At 37.4% G+C, this 23,638-nt stretch overlaps 1 protein-coding gene across 1 annotated transcript in view; it reads right to left on the bottom strand.

Moving 5' to 3' along the window:
* Positions 1-683: 683 nt before the first annotated feature.
* Positions 684-23,638, bottom strand: part of LOC121876553 (nuclear hormone receptor FTZ-F1 beta-like) — a 166,538-nt gene continuing 143,583 nt past the window's right edge. The window contains exons 6-15 of the mRNA XM_042381752.1: positions 16,321-16,565; positions 12,598-12,718; positions 10,292-10,551; positions 9,658-9,872; positions 7,050-7,264; positions 6,192-6,389; positions 5,563-5,815; positions 5,120-5,274; positions 2,657-2,751; positions 684-1,050 (exon numbers count right to left, since the gene is read on the bottom strand). Of these exons, the coding sequence (XP_042237686.1) occupies positions 2,662-2,751; positions 5,120-5,274; positions 5,563-5,815; positions 6,192-6,389; positions 7,050-7,264; positions 9,658-9,872; positions 10,292-10,551; positions 12,598-12,718; positions 16,321-16,565 (1,752 nt within the window). The 3' untranslated portion in view covers positions 684-1,050; positions 2,657-2,661. The remainder of the gene's footprint in view (positions 1,051-2,656; positions 2,752-5,119; positions 5,275-5,562; positions 5,816-6,191; positions 6,390-7,049; positions 7,265-9,657; positions 9,873-10,291; positions 10,552-12,597; positions 12,719-16,320; positions 16,566-23,638) is intronic.

The following is a 23,638-nucleotide window of genomic DNA, read 5'->3' as shown; positions in this document are numbered from 1 at the left end:
ATTTCCAGTTATGAATTACTTTCTTGAGAAATTTATGTCACACATCAATTGGCATTAGAGAGTTTTAGTCTGTGGAGGCTTCTGGCACCTGTACTAGTGCTGCTGCCTCACCAATGTTGCCACAAGTTAAGACACTGCTGCTCCCTCTCACCATAGCCTCCATGAAGCACTTACAAACACACTAAAAATTCATTCATAATTTACTGTAAAATAGTAAAAATAAATGGCAAATATGGAATTAAATGTTAAATTATGGTTAAAAGTCTTCTAGCTCTATCTGTTGAGAGAGCAGAGACAAGCCATAAAATATAAGTAACATAAAAGTGCACAGGTTGCTATATCAAAAAAAATATGCAAAGGTGCACACAATCAATCAAACCAGATTCAATCACATTCTTTGGACATTCAGGTAATGAGAGGAGACACCAGTGGTAACGGCAGCAACAGGTGATGCTGGACATATGGCATGGGAGAAGATATTCTAAAAAAATACTGCTTCTGAGAGTATATCCACTGGAAGACAGCGTGTAGCTTCGAGTCCATGCCACAGCCTCTGGTGATCTCCCATCAGGTATACTGGCGGTGGACGCATTCACTCAGCAAAAGGTAACTCATGTCACACTTATAATTTTTTTCTAATCTACCCAGTGGTCTCACTTTACAATGCTATTACATTTGGTATCTAGGAATTATATATGAAGTTGTTATGATATCTACTTATATAAAAGAAAATTGTCCTTGAGTTGTCACTTCTAAATTTACAGCTTCATTGATGATTCGCTATTCCTGTTGAGTCTTGTTTGCATGATGATGAATGAGTACACAAGGTGGGATGAGTAAGTGACGTCCACTTGTCACAGCCATGGGGATATCATCACTTCGGAGTCATAAACTGCACGTCCTGTTTTGCTGTTGCAGCAAATTGGTCCTTAATCCATGGTAGTTCGTCTTGATAACATTCCACGTCTTGACATATTATGAACCCGAAGAGATGACGCATACCTGAGGGAGATGCAGCAACTGACACTCAAGACGAGGTTGCACTCCAACCTGTTGAGAAAAAGGAATTTTTATGGTAACTTAAAAATTGCAAATCTATCAATTAATATACTTTATCCAGTACAATACTTGGTTCTTTCATAAAACATTTGATCAAACTAAACTGAAAACCACAAAAACCACCCTAAAAAAACTTTGATGTTTGAAAACACATTTAATGGCCAAGGGGAACAGCCAAGTGATTTGCAACATAACCAAACAAAATTTTTTTTAGCAGAGTCTACCTCGTCTAGGGGGCTATGTGGATTCTGAGGCAGTGCAAATGTTCTATTGGATCAGGTACTCCCCCCCAGGGGAAACAGGGTTTATGAAACAAGCTGTACAACCTCAATCTGGTGATACTGTACTTAAAAAAGCCTCCGAGTCAGCAGGTATAACAGGACGATTCCTTAAAGCATTTTGCTGGAGTCACACCCTTCAGTCATTAACTTGAGCCTTAAACTTCCTTCCTCACAAATGGGGAGGAGGGACTCTCAGTAATTTGTCACTTTGCTTTATAAATTGGGATTTTATATCCCACAGTTTTCTATTATGGTATATGAATCATTTGACAAGAGGCCTGTGAGATTCTATTTGAAGATGGTCAAATAGGAAATACTGTATAGGCAGTACCTTAAATTAAAGATGACTAACCATAGGTAATTCTAGTGCTACACAATCTATTGTTCACTAGTCATAGAATCAAACCCTTCATGTTACAAAAAATGCCAAGAAAGGCATGTAGTGTACAGCATAAGATCAAGGAGTTCTCTTTAAGACATAGAGGTTAGTAAGAAAAGCTTAAAGAAAATCTCTTCAAATGATGGATAAATGCCAATGAGCTCTCTAACGGCATATCCTGATCAGTTGCTTTGGTTTATCGCACTTATTCATATACTGTACAGTACTATATAGCACAGCATATCCACCCTGACAGTAAATAAACACAGGGACACTAAGATGCAAAAGAAAGACATACAAAATTGTACTCACAGGTGAAAAAAGTAAAATACGAACAGTATAATATAAAGACGTACTTTACTTTTATGCCAAAATAATCAAGAAATACACAATCACTTCTTAAAAGTTTAACTGTAAATTTTTTTATATTGTGACATCTTCATCTTACAATTCAAAGTAGTGTGATGTAGGTACAGTATAGTCATGAGTGGGAAACAAGTGGCCAAGAAATAAGACTTAAATGCTCATTTATTTATACCCTTGTACAGTATTTTCAATCTGCAATCATTATACTGTAGGTCACTGTAACAAAATTGCATATATCAAAAACAACCCATATACATGTGGCTGATAAACCATAGGTGTATCAAATTTATTACCTTGAATGATCTAAAGTTTTTGTTTTGAATGAAGGTTCCTAAGGGGAATTAAGTGTCGATGGTATAGACAAAATACAGTAAATTATCACCTTAAAATTAATGATATTGTACTCTAAAAATTAATTTCAAAATCTTTCAGTACACTGTAAATGGTACTTCAAACACCTAAATAGTGTATGCAACTACAGTATATATTTAAGAACAGCTAAAAAAAAACACAAGTTTTTCTTAAAGTAATGTACAAGGAAAGTTCTTATCTATAGGAAAGTGAAATTTACCTTAACTAATGGTCCCCTCTTAGTAGCTCAAAGAGGAAATTGAAACTTGGCACATCTCCCTCCTTCTTCTTCATAGAGAGCATTTCCTTACTCGCCTGCAGGGTCACAAAAATAAATATATTAGGATAGTGCACATTTTTTTTTTATCTCCAACAAAACACTACAGTATTAAGCACAGCAGGATATATATGCCTTGTCTGCAATCATCATCAACGTTTTACGACCATTTTCCAAACTTGTTTGGGTTGGTGATTCTCTAAACCCTGTCACACTACTGTATAAGGCCTTTCAAAGTTTTTCACTGATAGTTATTACAATTTTGTTTCTCTATTCTATTACTCTCGTTTTACTTTCACCTCATTTCTTTATCAATATCATGTTGTTACATCATGATCTGATATGCTTTCATTTTCTCTGTTGCTGCAATTTTCACTCAAATTCCACCATGAAGCCTTTCTTTCATGCCTGTCCATCCAGCTCTTATGCTTCTGACACAACACAAGGCCATAGTGGGTAGGCTAGTGAGTCAACAACACACATTCAAGACAGTGATAAAAAATGATATCTTGACCTAGCCAGTGCTTCTTTAGTCTCTTCTTGTGTCATCACTTTTGGATACATGACCACTTATTCAAGTAAACTGTTCCATACGTCCACAATGCACTGTGAAAAGATGCTTCTGACAAAGAATTAGGAAGAAACAGAAAGAAAAAGAAAGGAAACATGAAGAAAATTGCTGAAAGATATTAGGTTAATGCAGCAGTGATCCAAGCAATAGCTATAATTTGTACTGTACAGTACATACAGTACTTTTTAATTATTTTTCCTTCCCTTCAATCAAATACTATTCATGAGGTTTCACATTAAATTACATTAGTGTACAGAAAAGAATAAAAAGGCTGCTGGCAGCATTAGAATACAGTACTGTAGTTCCAAATACTGACAGCATCAGAAAAATGGCTGACTAATGCAATTATGATGGAAAGTATTGTTCAAGCTGATTGACTGAAAAGAGTGATTGTGAAAACTTACAATGTTTTAAATACAAGGTCTGATGTTATGAAAAGAGTGATCAAATAATTGATGAGGGAGAAAGTGGACATTAATGAAATGGAGCCATGCAAGGAAGGGGATGAGACAACAGAGGAAATATTGATGGTCAAGCAACTACAAGAGAAATATCTAAGGAAGGAAAGAAAGCTGCACTATTTTGTATTTGTAGACTTAGAGAGGGCATTTGACACAGTACCATGGGAAGTGCAGTGTACAATATAAAAGTCTTGTGCAAGTGACTATGGTATTATATGAGGGCTAGAGAACCCTTGTGAGAAGAAATGGCAAGGAATTTGAGGTGAGGTAAGCTGCTTTCTGTTTACGGTGGTGGTAGAGACACTAGTTTACCCTGTGAGTTGTTGTATACAGATGAGTTAGTGTTGATAGTAAACAGTATTGAAGATGTAGTGGACAAATTTAAGAGAAGTAAGAAATGAATGAAGTCAAAGGGTATGACAGCGAATATGGCAAAAGCAAAAGTTATGATTATTGGCATGGATAAAGGATCTACTGTAAGGTGAAAAAGTAGAAAATATTCATGTGATGTTTCAGTAATTCAATGATGTGCAGTGAATATGGAGAACACAAAATGTGTAGTGTTGTAAATGGTATACTGTATAGCAAGATGTTACTGACTTTAAGTGTACTATATGTGCAGGTAATCATGTGGTCTTAGGAAAGCTGGGAAAGCTTGACTTTACAGATGTAACACTGGACTGCATCAATGAATTCTGCTACCTGGGTGACATGATCAATGCTGAAGGTGGTGCTAAAGTTAGTTTAGTAGCAAGAGTCAGAAATGACAGAAAGAAGTTTAGGGAGCTGTTGCCTTTATTAATGGTAAGAGGACCTTCTCTTCCCAGGGTGAAAAGATGTACTGTAAGTAAATGGCAAAATATGCATGCTGCTGTACAAAAGTGACAAACAGGCAGTTAAAGAGATTGACTTACTACAAGTAGACTTGGACCAACTGAAGTGAGTATGGTGCAGTGGATGTGTAATGTGATATTCAGAGATAGGAAACCCTGTTCAGAGTTAAAGGGACAGCTGGAAATTAAGAGTACAGTACAGTACAGTACAGTACTGTATTAGCAAGGTTTTGTGTAGATATAAACGGAGATGGTTCGGCCATGTGAAGAAAATGGAGGAGACCAATTGGGTAGAGAGATTCATGAATATGAATGTGGAGAGGAGGGTAGCTAGGAGTATGCCAAGGCTTACATGGGAAGAGGTTCTGAGAAATGACATCAGAGGTAAAAAGTGATGAGATGAGAGAGGTTGTGCAACTCCAAGTTGCAGTCTTGTTCCATACGGTCTACTAACTTTCACCTAAAAGAGAAAGAATATCCTCGCTTGATTTAGGCAATAGTCCTTTTACCTATAAAACAATGAGAAAAATCTTTTTCTCACCTGACATGTGCGTTGAAGTTCGGGGATGCGGAGGAGAAGTTCTCCGAACTTGGGTGGCAAGTGTGGGTAGTGAGTGCGTGTATACTCTTGCAGCGCTTGGACTACCTTCTTTTGGGAATCACGCACCTTCTCCACTTCCCGCAAGCCCGAGACATCTGGCAAGGTAAGAGTATGAGATAAGTTTACAGAATAAGTATGGGTTGAAGAAATTAGTAAAATATTACCTAAATATCCTCTATTACGGTAAATGGAAATGAGACTGGTGTGTGAGCCATAGTGTCATATACCCGGTAGGTATATTTTGTGTCTGTTACAGAGTTTCGCAAGTGATCGAGAGAACTACTGTACCAAAGTAGCTCAACTGTCTATTACCTTGGAAATAAATAATCATACTGTATATGATAATAAGAGTTAAAAAAATAAAGTTCAATATGAGATCTCACCTGAGGACAGGAGGACAATGACCTTCATAGCCATATACTCGTACTTGTCGACCTGAAGGCGGCTTAGCTGGTAGGTTAGATTGAGCATACGCTCAATGCATGGTCCTATACCCATGACTTCTGCCTGTTGTAAGGTCATGGTGCGACCTGAGCTGACTCTGATCTCACCTGGGGAATCCATAGAACGGAAGCAACAAGAGAGGAGTAGGAGCTCACACCAGGAGTTGATCAGCAAACAGATTTGGTCATCGATCTGTAAAATTTGGGTGTTTTGGTATTTCAATAAAGGCATAGTACTATGCTATGTTGATGTACTGTATTTGTTTTAATGGTTTAATCAAACATGAATGATATAATTTTCTAAAAACATTCACAGAACAGCTTTATGTTAAAGCTTAAAATTGCTATCAATACTGGAAATTTTGAGAATCCCTATCCCCATTCCCTCCAATAAATCCCAATAAGCAGACTTTTAATGTACTTAATGATACTTAACCCTTTTAAAAGATACAATATAGTACAGTACAGTAGTTTGATTTGATCTTTAAATGTTACAAAGTATGGTACAGTACAAGTAACCAGTACAGTACTGAATTACCCATAACACTTTTCATGTATGACTAGCTTACCGTTATGTGTCTGAAAAGTGGAAGAGATTTGCACCACTTGACTATCTTATACAGTCGGTGATCTGCAATGTGGCACAAGTTGTTCAAGAAGTCTTGTGAATTATTTTCCATGGCCTGGCGAGCCGCCTGCTCAGACTGTCGTAACTCTGCCATTTCACTTTCACTGCAGTGCCACAAGTGTTCTACATCATGGATTTGCTGCAATAAAAAAAGTAAACATTTAAGCCTTTTTAAATGAAGAAATTAACAAGAACACTGTGTATCTCAAGTTACTGATACACTAGGTACTGTCACATTTTTAAGGTTTTGAGATTGACAGAGATGTGAAATTGTTGATATCTAAAATTATTTATGCGTGCAACAGCAAGGTGAAATAAAATTCAAGAGAGAAATTAGGTATTTTATGAGTAATGTATATACAGTATGTTGTTCTTATTATTCATACATCACACACTATATTATGGAAATTCATTAAAATAGTGAACAGTACACTTTACATCCATAATTATTGGGAGAGTGTAAATGTCAAGAGACAGAACAAATAAGAGAAGTTCACTGAGATAGTATGGACACATGAGAAGAATATAGGAGAAGAGAATAGTAAAGAAGATGTATAGGGTCAATTTTGTAGGTGTATTGGGTAAGGGGCGACTGCCTACACTGTGGGAGAGAAAGGTGGAACAATACATTAAGGAGAAAACACAGTAAGAGAAAGGGGAACAGAATAGGCAAAGAAGGTTCTTCAAAATACTATACTTAGTAGATGTTTTCCCTGAACCTTCAATCAAGTGCACTGAAAATACAGAAATGATCAACTGACCATCATACAGTAATCCCACACAAACAGTAAGGCCTTACCTGCAAGAGTAGAGGTACTGGTCTATTCTCATCAGATGGTGAGGGTTTAACTTCATCACTATCAGAGGGTTCAGCCTTTACTGCTGTGGCATCAGGAAGCCTCTGAGGGTCAAAATGATGAGCAGAAGTGGTAGGCGTCACTAACGTAGGTGGGAGAGGGTAAGGCGCACACTGATATGTACTTCGCCCACCACGTGTCCGGTCTTCACGGATGGCTGAAGAAAATTTAGCATATAAGATATTGGGCTGAAATTTCATCTATTTAAGGACTAGCTCAGGAAACATTAAGAGCCGGGGTAATGATAAGCAAGGTGCAGCACTTGTACAAGTGGAATAGGTAAGCACTGAGCGGAAGAATGTAAGTTGGTTAAATATATGTATACCCGGTACTGTGTGTGTGTGTGTGTGTGTGTGTATATATATATATATATATATATATATATATATATATATATATATATATATATATATATATATATATATATATATATATATATATATATATATATATATATATATATATATATATATATATATATATATATATATATATATATATATATATATATATATATATATATATATATATATATATATATATATATATATATATATATATATATATATATATATATATATATATATATATATATATATATATATATATATATATACATATCTATATACATACCGTATACATACTGTATATATATAATTGATGGTAAGATTATGCAGACCAAACATTTCAGAAACCGTTTTTAAAAGTAGAGTAGGTTGTAAATAGACAGGATTAAAGAAAAGGAAAATTAATCAGAGACGTGACCGATCACCCAAGCGGCTAAAGAGCCGATCAGTGGTGAGGAGGATAAAGAAAGGAAAATGAACAAAGTTTAGTTCCATGAGTGTTGTTCCCTGGTGGATTATTATTCTCCATCAACATTAACTCTGTTTTTAATACAAAAGGAAAACAGAAATAGAGGAATTTGAAGCTCATAAATGGTTATCCTGCACTTCTATTACCCACACAAGCAGTTTAAGACACCCTTAAGCCTCCTGGAGCACAACTTCACATTGTTTTCAACAAGACCGAATGTGAAAAGGACCCGAGTGTGTATGTTGACAATGAACTGAAGTTCTTGGGCCATTGTGAGAAAAAAGTGAACTAAACTAGTAGGTCTCATAAGAAGGTCGTTCATATATCTCTTATAACGATCTTCAAGAGTGAGGTGCTTCACTGTCTGGAGTACTGTTAACCCGTCTGGTCCGTGAGATATGCCAGAGACTGTCAGTTGATTGAAAACGTCCAAAGGAGGGCCACCAAATTGGTGCCTGCACTTCGGCACCTCAGTTATCCAGAAAGATTAGAACGCCTATAACTGCCTAGCTTATACTACAGACGGGCAAAGGGTGACCTATTTGAAGTGTATGAACCTCTCAGAGGGCACTAATCAATCGAGTGTCCATACCTGGAGCTGTTGGATGCCCGCCCCACAAAGGGTAACAGCTCAAGGTTGAAGATGCTACAAGTTCAGAAAACTGTGAGGGCAAACTTTTTTGGAGTTATAATTGTGAATTTTAGAACAATCTGCCAGTGTGTTGTGACAGTACTGAGTGTGAGCTCTTTCAAGACCAGACTTGACCAACACTGGAGCAGGTTCAGATACGTTCAGGAGCCAGTTCATGCCCAGTAGTTGCCAACAGTGCAAAACAGAGATCAGACTGACTGCCCAAGCGGCTAACGAGCCGATCAGTGGCATAGAAGTAAAAAGTAACATCATGAATCTATGGTTTCTATTTACAAACTAAAACCCTCAAGCTGTGATTTTTTCTCAGTATTAATGAAAATACTGCATAATAAAATTATATTTTTTGCTACCAGTATTCTTACTCATATCACTAATTTATTACAGTATTCTCCAACACTCACAATGTTATTAACTCTACAAATAAGCTTGTAATGTGTCATAATTCTCCCACAATAACCACGTAACTTACTCCTCACACTCACTTAAAAACCAATAGGCTAATCACTTACACCACCATACACACTCACTCAGCCAGTTGCCTGATTGTCCAAAGCTCTCCTTATTTAATCTCATGTAATAAAAGAAAGTTACTCTGGACTACATGCTTAAATTTCATATGATAATTATGAACAATAAAAGTGTATAGTTGTAAAATAACAAGTGTTTCTTACTGGCTTATAATCATTATGGGCACCAAAATCTTTAATTAAAAAACATGGTTTCTAGTAGTCTGTGGTACAGTATTTCAAAATGTATGGCGAATTTTTTTCTTCATTGGAATGTCATGTATCTCAGCTTTTAAATGGGAATCTATGGGAAAATGTGGTTCAATTTATGAGAAAACTATATACAAAAGGTTTTTCAGGGACAAAACCCTTTCATAAACCGGGAATACCTGTATCTAAATAATAATAATGATAATGTTAACTACAGGTTTAACTTCAGTCCTTTCTAAGTTGAATGAAAGGTTAACTATACAGTAAATATAAGAATTAATGTGTATATAAAAAAGTTAAACTGTATATTTAAAGAAGCACACATACAGTATATCTATGTTCACCTTCTAATAGTTTGCTCCTTACCTTCTAGTTTCATACCCATACGGAGGCACTTGTCAAATCTACAGGCTGGACATTTCTTCCGCGTGATGGTTGTGACCGGACATGAAGCGCCCCGCATGCACACGTAGTTTTTCTTGTTCTGCACCGTTCTCTTGAAGAACCCTTTACATGACTCACAGGAGAAGATGCCGTAGTGGAAGCCTGAGATTTTGTCTCCACAGATGGGACAGGGGCTGCTAGGACAAGGGAAGTACATGTAATATGTGATGTCTCCATGAAACAGATTATTTCTTTCTATTGGAACACCCTACAGTACATAATTTATGTTATTAATGAAAACATAGACAGTTATAATGACTCTATATGTGATAAGTCTTTTCGTGATACAGTGATACTAATTACATTTCTCTAAAATGGGGTGCTTTATTTTATTACCTCACTGAGTATTCTAAGTATTGTACAGGTAATGGTGTGTGAGATAACATTTCTGCCATACTCTTTTATTTTCTAGTAAGTATACAGAATATATATTTAGTAGTACTGTACAGTTATCTTACTAAAAATACACTTCATTTACACATACTGTACATGTTTTATGAAAATACAGATTTGGCAGATATAAATGAAAGAGATGATGTTGTGGAGTTGAACCAACCTGTTGATGAGTTGTTGTCTGGTGATGCCAGACTGTGCTGCTATCACAGAGTGTTGTGCCAGATCTGCTGTTAGCCGGTCATCATCTTTTGGGTCCTTGGAGGAGTCAGGATGACCCACAAGGCTGTGCGTGTCTCGCAAGTCGAGAGGTGCACCATAGAGGACCCCAGGAGCTGCTCCTGGATACTGCGGGACGCGACTCAGGTTAGGTGACTGGTGAGTCGGCATTGGGAAGTTGATATGGCGTTGTTGGATAGGTGACTGCAAGAGAAAAGAAGATTTAGTTTAGAAAATTTACTGTTACTGTTTGACAAATTCATAAATAAATAAGAACAAATTTCATAGTAATAAACAGTATTAAGAAGCCAACAATGATTACAGGATAAAAACACATATGAATGAAGCTGAGTTGTAAGCTTGGCTAGTCAACCCATGAACTTCGATCTTCTATGGAGACATGATCAGGACCAAAGCTAAAGTATATTACCAATAGAGCGGCCAATCAGTTCTCATTCTAACAAAAATTAACGCCTAACACTCACAAACCACTAATGTTGGCTGATATTCATATTAATATCCTTCACATCTCTTTTTGATGAGTCTTCATTCAAATCAAATTGTTCCGCTGTCAATTTCTCCCTGTGGTGAGTGAGGTTCAGCATAGTTACCTGACATCCACAAAGGGTGCAACAGGTTATGTGCCTTTCACCACAGGTGTATAACAAACTTCTGAACGAACTGTAGTACAAGTGTGGTAGTGAACATGTATTGCACCACTAATTGTTATGGTAAACATGAAGTTTTATATTATTGTAAGATCCATTACCTTGTGTTGTATGTCCAGTACAGCACTAGAAACAGTCACCAATGTTTAGACATTTTTGTGTCAGGATTTAATATGGAAGAACATTTTAGGATCCCCTTGAACAAAACCCTGAATCTGCATATAGAAACACTGGCCTGATAACTAAACAGAAATGGACGTGGGAAATAATGGTACACACTACTGTACATAGAGGCACAACACTTATCTCTACCTCAAAGAGAGGAGAATAAAGTGGGTGCAAGATACATAGAGAGACAGTTTATCAATGACAATGTACAGTAGCTAAAACAACTATCAGTGCAGGCGGGGGGAAGATATTCTCCAAAATTTTACGTGACTAGTGACAACCCTCATATACCAAAATTTATCGTCCATGGTCTCATTGTTTCCCACAAAGTATGCACAGATAGTTGTTTTAGCTACTGTACCTAAGACAAAAGTGGCTGAGCTATATGACATGATGAAGACAGTGCCCGAGATATATGACATGGTGAAGACAGTGCCCGAGATATATGACATGGTGAAGACAGTGCCCGAGATATATGACATGGTGAAGACAGTGCCCGAGATATATGACATGATGAAGACAGTGGCTGAGATATATGACATGGTGAAGACAGTGCCCGAGATATATGACATGATGAAGACAGTGCCTGAGATATATGACATGATGAAGACAGTGCCTGAGATATATGACATGGTGAAGACAGTGCCCGAGATATATGACATGGTGAAGACAGTGATATATGACAGTGGCAGTGCCCGAGATATATGACATGATGAAGACAGTGGCTGAGATATATGACATGATGAAGACAGTGCCTGAGATATATGACATGGTGAAGACAGTGCCGAGATATATGACATGGTGAAGACAGTGCCGAGATATATGACATGGTGAAGACAGTGCCTGAGATATATGACATGGTGAAGACAGTGCCTGAGATATATGACATGGTGAAGACAGTGGCTGAGATATATGACATGGTGAAGACAGTGCCCGAGATATATGACATGATGAAGACAGTGCCTGAGATATATGACATGGTGAAGACAGTGCCCGAGATATATGACATGATGAAGACAGTGGCTGAGATATATGACATGGTGAAGACAGTGGCTGAGATATATGACATGGTGAAGGCAGTGCCCGAGATATATGACATGGTGAAGACAGTGCCTGAGATATATGACATGGTGAAGACAGTGCCCGAGATATATGACATGATGAAGACAGTGGCTGAGATATTTGACATGATGAAGACAGTGCCTGAGATATATGACATGATGAAGACAGTGCCTGAGATATATGACATGGTGAAGACAGTGGCTGAGATATATGACATGATGAAGACAGTGGCTGAGATATATGACATGGTGAAGACAGTGGCTGAGATATATGACATGGTGAAGACAGTGGCTGAGATATATGACATTATGCAGACAGTGGCTGAGATATATGATGTAACCAATCTACTAACCTGTGAAGGGGAATAGTGCGTTGGGGAAATGGGTGATGGAGCAGAGGAGTAGCTGTTATAGGAGCCGCCATACTGGGAGGCATCACTATTGTTCCTACTGACGCCTGTTGACGGTGTATGGCTGGAAAATTAAAACAAAAACAAATAAGCTTATGACAAATAAAAACAAAGTAAAAATACATGTGACAATGCTTTTAAATAAAATGTGTTACTAAATACCTTTGATGGCTAACAACAAAATTCAGATGTGAATGGGCGTGAAATATGAACTACCATTTTGCCGCTAACATTCTTACTTTACAAAAATAAATAAAAAGGAATAATAATAATAAAACAAACAATGAGTGTGTACAGGTACTCTGTATTTATTAATAGTCAAGAGAACTTCCCGGGAAATATTACTGTAATATAGTCTATTTTATATAAACTAGACTACTGTATATTGAATATCCTTAACTATAGAGTATTAATTTCATTCTACTTGTGTACAGTATTTTATTTGAAAGACAATAATGTATAGAGAGTTTGACATAAAACCAACTACAGTATTTGTTATTCAGCACTGTTCCTGCCTTAGTCACAAATAATTACTCAACCTACCAAAACAATAATAATAATAATAATAATAATAATAATAATAATAATAATAATAATAATAATAATAATAATGATGATGATGATGATGATGATGATAATGATAATGATAATGATAATAATAATAATAATAATAATAATAATAATAATAATAATAATAAAGTAATAATCATAATAATAACAATAATAATAATAATAATAATAATAATAATAATAATAAAAATAATAGTAATAATAATAATAATAATAATAATAATAATAATAATAATAATAATAATAATAATAATAATAATAATAATAATAATAATTCAGTAAAATTGTCGTCCTGTTTTTTAATTGGATAAGCATGTTTATAAACTATGCAGTTATACAGTTTGACATACAAAATTATATTATAATCTTACAGAGAAAGTTGTGTAGTATGGAAGTTAAACAATGTGTTAGGATTTATTGGACGGAGAGGGTGTGGTACAGTCAGGGTGTGGCACAGTCAGGGTGTGCCACAGTCAAAGAAAAATGTCTCATTATACCCCCATAACATTATGTTCTGAAACTCATAATGAAATCGAAATTGATATTAAAATATAACTCATAACGAAGCATTTGAGTAAAGTGATAGTGAAGTTTCGAAGTTCCAGAACAAAAGTGCGATTTTTTTTTCTTTGACTGCATTTTCTGTTGGTCATTGAATGAATGTTAAAAGTAGCTTATTTTGTTCATTTGTGTAGTTGTGATGTGTCAGAGAATGATCGGGAAAATTCCAGTTATGGAGGTAATGTTTGACAAGTACTGATGGCGGAGGTGTGAGAAGGAGTAAATTGGTTCTCTGCTGCCATACATATAAGCAACAGGTATGTACTGGCCCAGGACTACTATCACAAACTAATTTGCTTATCAGTGAGCTATGAAAACTTAAAAAACTCTCTCATCAAATTTACTGTACGTGTATACTGTAGGTATATATCCAATGTATGACATGTTTTCCTCTCATATTGTGCTGGCTTTACTTAACTATATCTTTTGCACGTTTACCGTCTACTGTCAAAACCTACTGTTCCTGTCACTCTCACTAATCTGCCCCTCTCTCTCTCTCTCGTGCCATGTTTATACTAATTGCGTATAGTCTCTCATTGGTTAGTGAATTGGCTAAGTTTAGTGCATGACTGAACGAAGTTTTTGTCCCATCAATACTTATACAGCACAGTATTGTGAATTTTGCACAACAAATTCTTAGGCATTTCACGATTAAATATTAAAGATAAAAGCATTAGTGTAGGCCTAATCTGACCCCGCCCCCATTGTCCTTTAAAAGTTTGTTGGTGACCATGGAAACATTAAAGACGACCATGGCAACAGACATCAACACGGGTAAGGAGTAAATTCGACAACACATTTGTATTATCCTCCTACTGATAACTACGGGACCACCTGATGATTAAGCATCTCAGTTCATCTCACCTGGTTATCAAACAAACTAACGTTAACCTAATAAAACCTAATCTAACCTAACCTCCCAGGTAGCGTTAGGGTGTTGAATAATTAATCAGTTGGGGTTTTTAATCTTCAGGTGAACGTAACTACGCACGCCTATTAAGTCTTACAAACTTGTACATATGTAAGGTATAATTAAACAGGACACCGGCATGTTGTTCCTTTTAATTTGTTTCTATGGCAACCTCAAAGTCAAAGACCACCAGTTCACTCAAGAGACGTTTGGGCTCCTCAGCTGTCGTCATGGTGGCTTATACAGTACTGCTGTTTGTGCCTTCTACAGCACACAACTACCAGGCAATAATGGAGGTCACAGTGTGGCAGCCTCAAAGGGTGGCCCTACTATCACCAGCCAGCAGGATTTACACTCAATGGATTCTCGTTCACTTCAACATGATGGTTCTGTTGAGCGGTAACAAAGGTGTGGTCACGCTTACGGCAGCTTTATCCCCTTGACGGTAGGGATTACTTGACGAGAACACAGGACACGTAGTGTAATTGTGTAACACTTTACCTCCAGATGTGAATATAAATTTCAAATAAAATAAGAAGTATGAGATGCTATACGATATCTGGCATCCACCCAGAAAATCAAAGCCCTTGTGACCCTGGTACAGTATAGGTTAAAGTTGGGGTCAAAGGTCAAATTTAATGGAAAATTCGCTTATATATTCCTATTTTACTGAGAGTATATTATATTTTTTGAAAACATTCAATTTGTTCATTCAGTTCAGCCTATTGTGTAATAAACTACAGTCGTCTATTTTTCATCAGACTTGCTATAAAAGACTGTGGCATTGCAGTGTTAAGTAGAAAACAATCTTTACTAAGAACATTGTTATTTTTAATACAATCTTTAAGAATCTACTATATAATACTTGTTAAAGGGATGTGTACAGTATGATCATCTTTTACTGTTTTCTGTAAAATTATTTAAACATTTATGTCGCCGTTCCGTGCATAAAGGACAACATGAAAATAGCCGTAAAGCGCTAATGATGATAATAATACCGAAGCTTACAAAACAAAAGGCTGAACTTTGTTACTGTTCATTAAAAAGGTGAGTTTTACGGTGGGAGAAAATAAAGGTATTTCGTAACATAATCTCATTAGACACACCTGGGGAGGGGGTACTCGCGCACTGTTTAATTTTATGTCTTTGTTCAATCTAATAAGGGCGACAAACAACCCACCCCACACATCGTTCACCCACCAACCAACCCACCCACCCACCAAACCCACCCACCCACATTAGCTCCGAAAACATTATCATCTCAACTTTTAAACTAACGTGACCACTTTAGACAATTCCCTGTGCGGTCTTGGTCATTCTTTAAGCCTCTGTACGACATGCTTCTAACTCTATTTCAAGGAGATGTGATAATTTATTGAAGAGTGTGGTGTGAAGGACGTAATGGAACGATAACTCACCTATTACGAAATGACGTAAAATGAGTAAGGAAGGTTCTGGATAAAGATAATGAGTGAATGATGTTCTGGAATACGTGTGTTGAATGACAAGTTCTGAACTAATGAGTGACTGAGGTTTTGAGCTGAGTGATTCAGGTTGTGGACTGATGAGTGACTTGAGATTCTGGGCTGATGAGTGAGGGATAATACTCGGGGCTGATGACTTACCTGTAGGGGGAGGAGAACCCAGAGACGTGCCTGCTGGGTCCCGGTGACTGTGTGGGAGAGTAGAGGTGGGTGGGGGAGTGGGTGTGTGGATGGAGGCGTGGCAACAGCGGGCTCTGGCTGGGGGTGTAGGGGCCCGGATGCACCTCACAGCCGGAATCACTTCTCGGAGGAACGGGAGAGTCAGTGTGTGACGCGGGTTGTGAGCAGTACACGTTGCCTTCCTCTCCAATCTCCTCGACTTTTACCTGAAACACGAAGACAAAATATTAATAATCGGTGCAAATAAACCTCATGAGAATCTACGAAAAAAATCATGACAACAATCTGCAACAATGACAACAACAATGTGCAACAACGACAACAATAATCTGCAATAATTACAACGATCTGCAACAACAATAATAATCTGCAACTACAACAATTATGCAACAACGGCAACAACAATTTACAACAATTACAACTGTCTGCAATTACCACATACTATATCAATCATGCGTACAAAAGTAGTAGTCAGCAACCAGAATGATATATTGACGAGACAAACTTTTTTGTTGTTGCTTCGAGACGGTATTTAGTTACCCTCTAATCTAACTTGACCTATTTTACCTAATCTAACTTAAACTAATCTAAACTATCCTAACCCAAATCAACCTAAGCTAAACTACCCTAACCTAACCTAACCTAACCAAACCTAACGCTACTGATGTAGGTGGCGACACTATCTCACACGCTCACTACAGGAAGTCAACGATATCTATTCACTTCCGGGACTACAGTAAGTGTGTTGCTTCCTTGAGTGTGTTAAAATGACTTAACAGATTTATTTGAACTTGAACTTATATACTTGAGAAAATTAATCACAAACTTAACCGGCTGTTTAAAAATGAGACCAGTCCAGTATATTTAAACCTGAATTATTTTACTCCCTTTTCCATTTCTACAAATTCTAAACTGTTAATATCTTCCCTCAACCACAAACCTTCCTCTCTCATCCCCATGTTGCTCTACATACAACCAAAACAACAACAATTAAATGAATCTGTTTCCTATACAGATTACAAAATATACTAGGATGTTGCCGTGCATTATATTGCCTTGCTAGCTTACACTTCAATGTCAACTGCAGCTGAAAATGACCCCCATGGACTTATTCTTGTCTTTCTTTTACATCATGGATAATTAGCTACTATATAAGACTTTAATATTTTCTGTGGGCACACTTAAATGACGCAAATGGTGCTTCTGGTAAACGCGTCATCTGTAAAGTCAATAAAATCCATCCCATTAGTTCATTTTAATTCTCCTTCGTGTAGTGAATGAGTCAGTCCCTCTCGCCAACACACTCTCCACCTGAGCCGTCAAGTGGCCGCCTCACCTGAGTTATGAGTCACTACTTTACATATCACAGTTTAAATTTGATTATATTTTGTGTAATGTAAAGCTGTGTTTCCTGTGTTTGATATACAACGGGAGAGGTATAACATTATCTTACTCCTTGTTGCTGCTGTTATGACTTATTGTGTAGTCATTCTGTGGAGTTTTATTTGATGATTATACACACCCTAACGCTACCTGCCCGGGGGTTAATCTTCAGGTGAAAAAAGGCTGGGGTGTCTAATCCTCAGGTGATCCAATTTTTCAGGCAATGTGTACATAATCTTTGTGAGGTCCATAACAGCCATGCCACGTTTTCATTAACCAATCAGCAGCCACGACACGTTTTAATCAACCAATCAGCAGCCACGACACGTTTTGATCAACCAATCAGATCTGTCGTTCGCTATTGCACACCAGTTGTCTATGTCCTCGCTATGATATGTAATTGACAGCAGGGAACTAGTTTATGACGTCAACACCCCGATTATGTACAACTTGCAATGTAAATATAATCTTTGGGTAAACTATTCTTTATAATATATATATATATATATATATATATATATATATATATATATATATATATATATATATATATATATACTTCATTTTAGTCCATATAACACGCGGACTTGAACATATAATCATTGACGTCACCAGTGTCCTTGTGGCATGGTCGGTAGCGCCTCCTGGTCACATGCATAAGGTCTAGGGTTCGAGTCCTGGCTGGTGAGGTCGTTGATTATCTATATATATATATAATATTATATATATATATTATTTTTTACGTCAAATGGAGAAAAATAATTAGTCTCATTTTCTCGATATTACACTCACGAACTAACAACTGTGGGGGCCACGTAGCGAATTCCTAGGATATACTGAGTGACATTGTTTTCCTTGTGTTTTGTACGTTGGCGTTAAGTGATATATTTTTCTAGGATGTACGGATGAAGTGACATTGTTTTCCCTCATGTTTAGTAGGTCAAGGTTAGGTTAGGTTAGCGTTTGGGAGGTTAATCTTCGGGTGATCTTTATACAGGAAGATTTTAAAGCATTATCTATCTTTTAAATTTTATCGCTATTAAAATGGATAAAAATAATCTAATATAAAAGTTGTTTTGAGTAATACATAAAATTTTGTTGACGCTTGATAATGATGGATCAGTAAAAACAACCAAAGCTCATTAATACCCAAATAAATAAATAAAATAGCTGACCTAGACAAATTCAACGTTCGCTATTAACAAATAAATGAATAAATAAATAGATAAATAAATAAATAGTTGTCACGTACGATAACCTCCATAGAAGTAACTGAAGATTTGGCGCTGTTTTGAACGTAGACCATCATACTAAAGCACAATACCAGGAAAGAATGTAACCTCATTCTCATCAGCAGGTGGAGGGGGGGTCTGTGACTAATTTCGTCCTTTGTTCAGTGGCAGCTAAATGAATGCTTCAATTTTATATTCTCAGTAACTAGTTGAGAGATAAATGACCTCAATCAGGCTCCAAGCAGTTAAGAGGTGTGTGTATGTATGTATGTGTGTACTGCAGTTCTTATATATAAAACCACAAGCATGACGTAATTGTCCTGTGTGAATACCGTCAGGGTATCGGACAAAAAAAAAAAAAAACCAATTTGTTGACGTATTATTTTAATGGTTGTATATTGCTGCTCGTGCTGTGACGTGCAGGAGTGTAGATATATAATTACACTTAAACACGTGAAGATTAGCACCCCATATTTATTACACTTTAATATTAAACACCCTGACGTTAACCTAAACTATCCTAACCTGACCTGATCTAACCTAACCTAATCAAGCCCAATCTAACCTAACCCACTCACAATAAAATAGCTTGGAGTTAGGGGGGGGGAGGCTAATCTTCACGTGATCCGACATAACTGTTAGGTCTAGCTGTAGTAAATGTTTCCACCAAGCCAGGCGACTCCACAGGAACAACACCACTGGTCTATTTCTTACCTTCCATTGTATCACAGAACACGTTACTACTTTTAACACATTTTTCTTGTTTTCTTCACCTGAGTAATAATAACATAAACTGCTCTTAAATTAAGGTCATGTTTAACTCCTAAGTAAAATAATATATATATTTTACACCTAAATTATAAGGAAAAATATTAAGAGATCTTGTTATCGTGAGACCACCAGGTGTTTCGTTTATAAATAAATATTAGAATGTAAACAGAATGTGAACTGAATATATAAACGTTTTCAATCAGTTTTTTTTTATCTCAGTGTGACGTACTTGATTATAAATGAATTAGTAAGTGATTTTGGCATTTTACAAGGAAGGTCCAGGAATGTTATTTATTATGAAGACTATTAAGACTTACAAAAACAAATGATTCACTGGATGATACGACTCTTAGTGTGTGTGTGTGTGGAAGTGTCACGCCCAATAAGCACAACGGTACAGATAACCTTGATAACTGAACTAAATAAATAACAACAAAAACAGATGTCATAGTTCATCACTCAAGTTTTATTTATTTACTTTATTTACATTTATTATATTAATTTGTTTTATATAATACTTCTTAAGTAAAATGACGAATGATGTAATATCCGCCATGAGAGAGAGAGAGAGAGAGAGAGAGAGAGAGAGAACTAGATTATCAGTGTCAGTACGTCAGATTATTTCATCTGATAATTAACCACCTTAAGGCGATCTGGAGAGGTTAGGTTAATTTGGGTTAGGTTAGGTCAAGTTAGATTAGATTAGGTATGTATGTTAAGGTTAGGATAGGATAGGTTAGATTAGTTTAGATTAGGTTTAGTTAGTTATGTTAGCTTAGATAAGGTTAGGTTAGATTAAGGTTAAGTTAGATTAAGGGTAGGTTAGGAGAAGTTTAGGTTAGGTTAAGTTTAAGCAGAACAAAACCTTTCCTACGCAGTCACCTCCAGCAACCTTGACCACGGGGTAACCTTCCTCTAGTCTCACCAGTCATTGTTTACACCTGATGACTCCCCGTGTGGTGTACCTGATGAGTGAGTGTCATACCAGTGTCATAAGAGTGTCATACCAGTGTCATACGAGCGTCATAAGTTTCATAAGAGTGTCATAAGACTGCCATACAAGTGTGTTAAGTGTCATACAAATCATAAGAGTGTCATAAAAGTGACATACGAGTGGATGTCATACAAGAATCATACCAGTGTCATAAGAGTGTGTGTGTGTGTACCATACCAGTGGCATAAGAGTGGGTGTCATAAGAGTGTGTGTATCATACCAGTGTCATAGTGTGTGTATACCATACCAGTGTCATAAGAGTGCGTGAATCATAACAGTGTCATAAGAGTGGGTGTCAAGAGAGTGTGACAATGGTGAGTGCAGCAGCCGTCGCCCCTAGGAAGAGTGAGGTGGGCGGTGGCGGTATTTGGCTTGTGGCGTCTGTGTGTCTAGTGAGGCAAGGCAAGAGACGAGCTGACACCTTGAGCCACACACTTCCCTCCCTGACACCACCACTCCCTCCCTGACACCACTATCACCTCCTTCACCCCTTCCCTGACACCACCACCCTCCTGACATCACTATCACCTCCTTCACCCTTCCTGACACCACCACTTCCCTGACACCACTATCACCTCCTTCACCCTTCCTGACACCACCACTCCCTCCCTGACACCACTATCACCTCCTTCACCCCTTCCCTGACACCACCACTCCTTCCTCCATCACGAATTTTCACACATCTCAAATACTAGTTACAATATTTCACAAAGATCATAAAATATTACATAATATAATTAATTGATTCCAGGAAACTTTACATTAAAAAAATTCACTAACGTTATATATATATTTTTTTTATGAAGAAATGTTGTATTGTAAGAGGCGGCACTACTGATAAATACTGGTTCATAATTTCATGTTATTGTGTAATAGCTTCAAGTAGACCGACCTACCAGCACCCCGCTTACCATACTACCTCCCTCTCTCTCCCTCTCTCTGTCTCTATCTCTCTATCTTTGTGTCTCTGTCTCTTTTTTCTCTCTGTTTATCTCTCAATGTCTCTATACCTCTCTCTATCTGTCTCTCTAGTGATGCTGACTTTACCGTTAGTCTTATAATGTTGTTTATAGAGTCAATTAATTTATTGTTGTTGTATTGCTAACACTCCCTGGCCTGTGAGTGTTAAAGTAGTTGTCATAGTCGTAGTAGTAGTAAGAGTTGTTGTTGTAGTACCACAAACACTTCCTGACCCGTCAGTGTTGTTGTGTCACTTATACACCATAACCAGTTGGTGGTCTGGTAATACTGGTGAGTCACTTCCGCCATAACGCTCGGCCCAGTACTAGTCCACTGCCTCTTATAAACTCTACTTTATCATAATATAATATAAAATATGTGTTTCTACCTTTTTTTATTATTTATTAAAACGGCATCTTGATACATTATATTAAACCTGATGCGATATAGGGTTTTAAATTTACACCATTGTACGCTAGTGTTACGTATGGTCAAGTAGCAGAAGCAAAGTATACAGTAAACCTCCACGATGCAGTAGTCCTCTCTTCCTCCTCTTAATCTCCTCCTCCATCCCACCACTCCACCCCCCCTCCGCCCTAGAGGAAGGTTTTCTCACCAAGCGGAAACCTGTTCCCGCTATACAGTCACGGCTGACGACACCCCCGTCCTGCGCGGGCTTTGACACTTGGAGGTTGTGATGGCGTCTCCAGCCCTATCGTCTCCTTTACTGCTTATAGTTTGTCTGATAAAAGGAGGAATTTTACTCAGTTCAGATGTGTTACTAGTGTGTGTGTGTGTGTGTGTGTGTGTGTGTGTGTGTGATCTTGATGTAAGTGACAGTGACCTTGGACTCTCTCCTCCACCTCGTCCATGACATTCCCATGCGCCAGTCTGTCTAAAAATAACAGTGATGAGAGAGAGAGAAGGGTTGATGACAGTGATGGGTACAAGTACTGGTCGTGTTCCGGTATTGAACCATCACCACTACATAGTTCCAACCACCTCCCTCCTCCTCCTTACCCCCCCTACATCACTACCACAACTCTCTCACTCTCCTCAACTTCCAGAACAAATCAATCAATATTTTCAGTGTTTTAATTCATCTCGTAACCAACACATAATAATACTTGGATAAACTTGATAATTTAACTAAACAAGTACAATGATATTAATAAACTCTATATATAAAAGTTTCTTCAACAAATAAAAAATAAAGTTAAGATAAAAGTTTACATCTAATAAGCAGAGGCCGGATGACACACCACTGAGGGTCTTACTCCAGAACCGAACCTGAAAGTCACTCATTGGTTATAACATCAGTGACCCAATCAATAGCGTTCACCTGAGTCATTGTCGCTTTATACTCACTGAAGGAGTCATAATATGTGCATCAAGTCCCACTACCACAGCTGAACAAGACCATCAAGTCCCACTACCACAGCTGAACAAGACCATCAAGTCCCACTACCACAGCTGAACAAGACCATCAAGTCCCACTACCACAGCTGAACAAGACCCCCAAGTCCCACTACCACAGCTGAACAAGACCTCAAGTCCCACACCACAGCAAAAGACACCCCCAAGTCCCACTACCACATGAACAACAAGACCCTGTCCCAATACCACAGCTAAACAAGAACCATAATAGAACTGTGAAGGTAATTAAGTAGTTCATGTCTAGGTGATGGTGAGTAGTTCTTGATGGACACACACACACACACACACACCACCTGACAGACTGGAACAAGGTGATAACAGTGGCACATCGCCCATAGGTATATTGCCAACCACCAAGGTAACAAAATACATCACTAAACATCAAAAAACACAACATCCTTTAATAAAACACTAAGGTGATGTAGCCGTGAAGGAGACTAGAAAGGTCACGGGTATGCATATCAATCATAGTTCGTCGTTGGTAAGAATTCTCTCACAGCTC

The sequence above is a fragment of the Homarus americanus genome, unplaced genomic scaffold (assembly GCF_018991925.1).
Source record: "Homarus americanus isolate GMGI-L3 unplaced genomic scaffold, GMGI_Hamer_2.0 scaffold28, whole genome shotgun sequence".
In the NCBI taxonomy this organism is placed as follows: Eukaryota; Metazoa; Arthropoda; class Malacostraca; order Decapoda; family Nephropidae; genus Homarus; species Homarus americanus.
The sequence above is the reverse complement of the archived record's forward strand: the minus strand, read 5'-3'. Positions and strand labels throughout refer to the sequence as shown.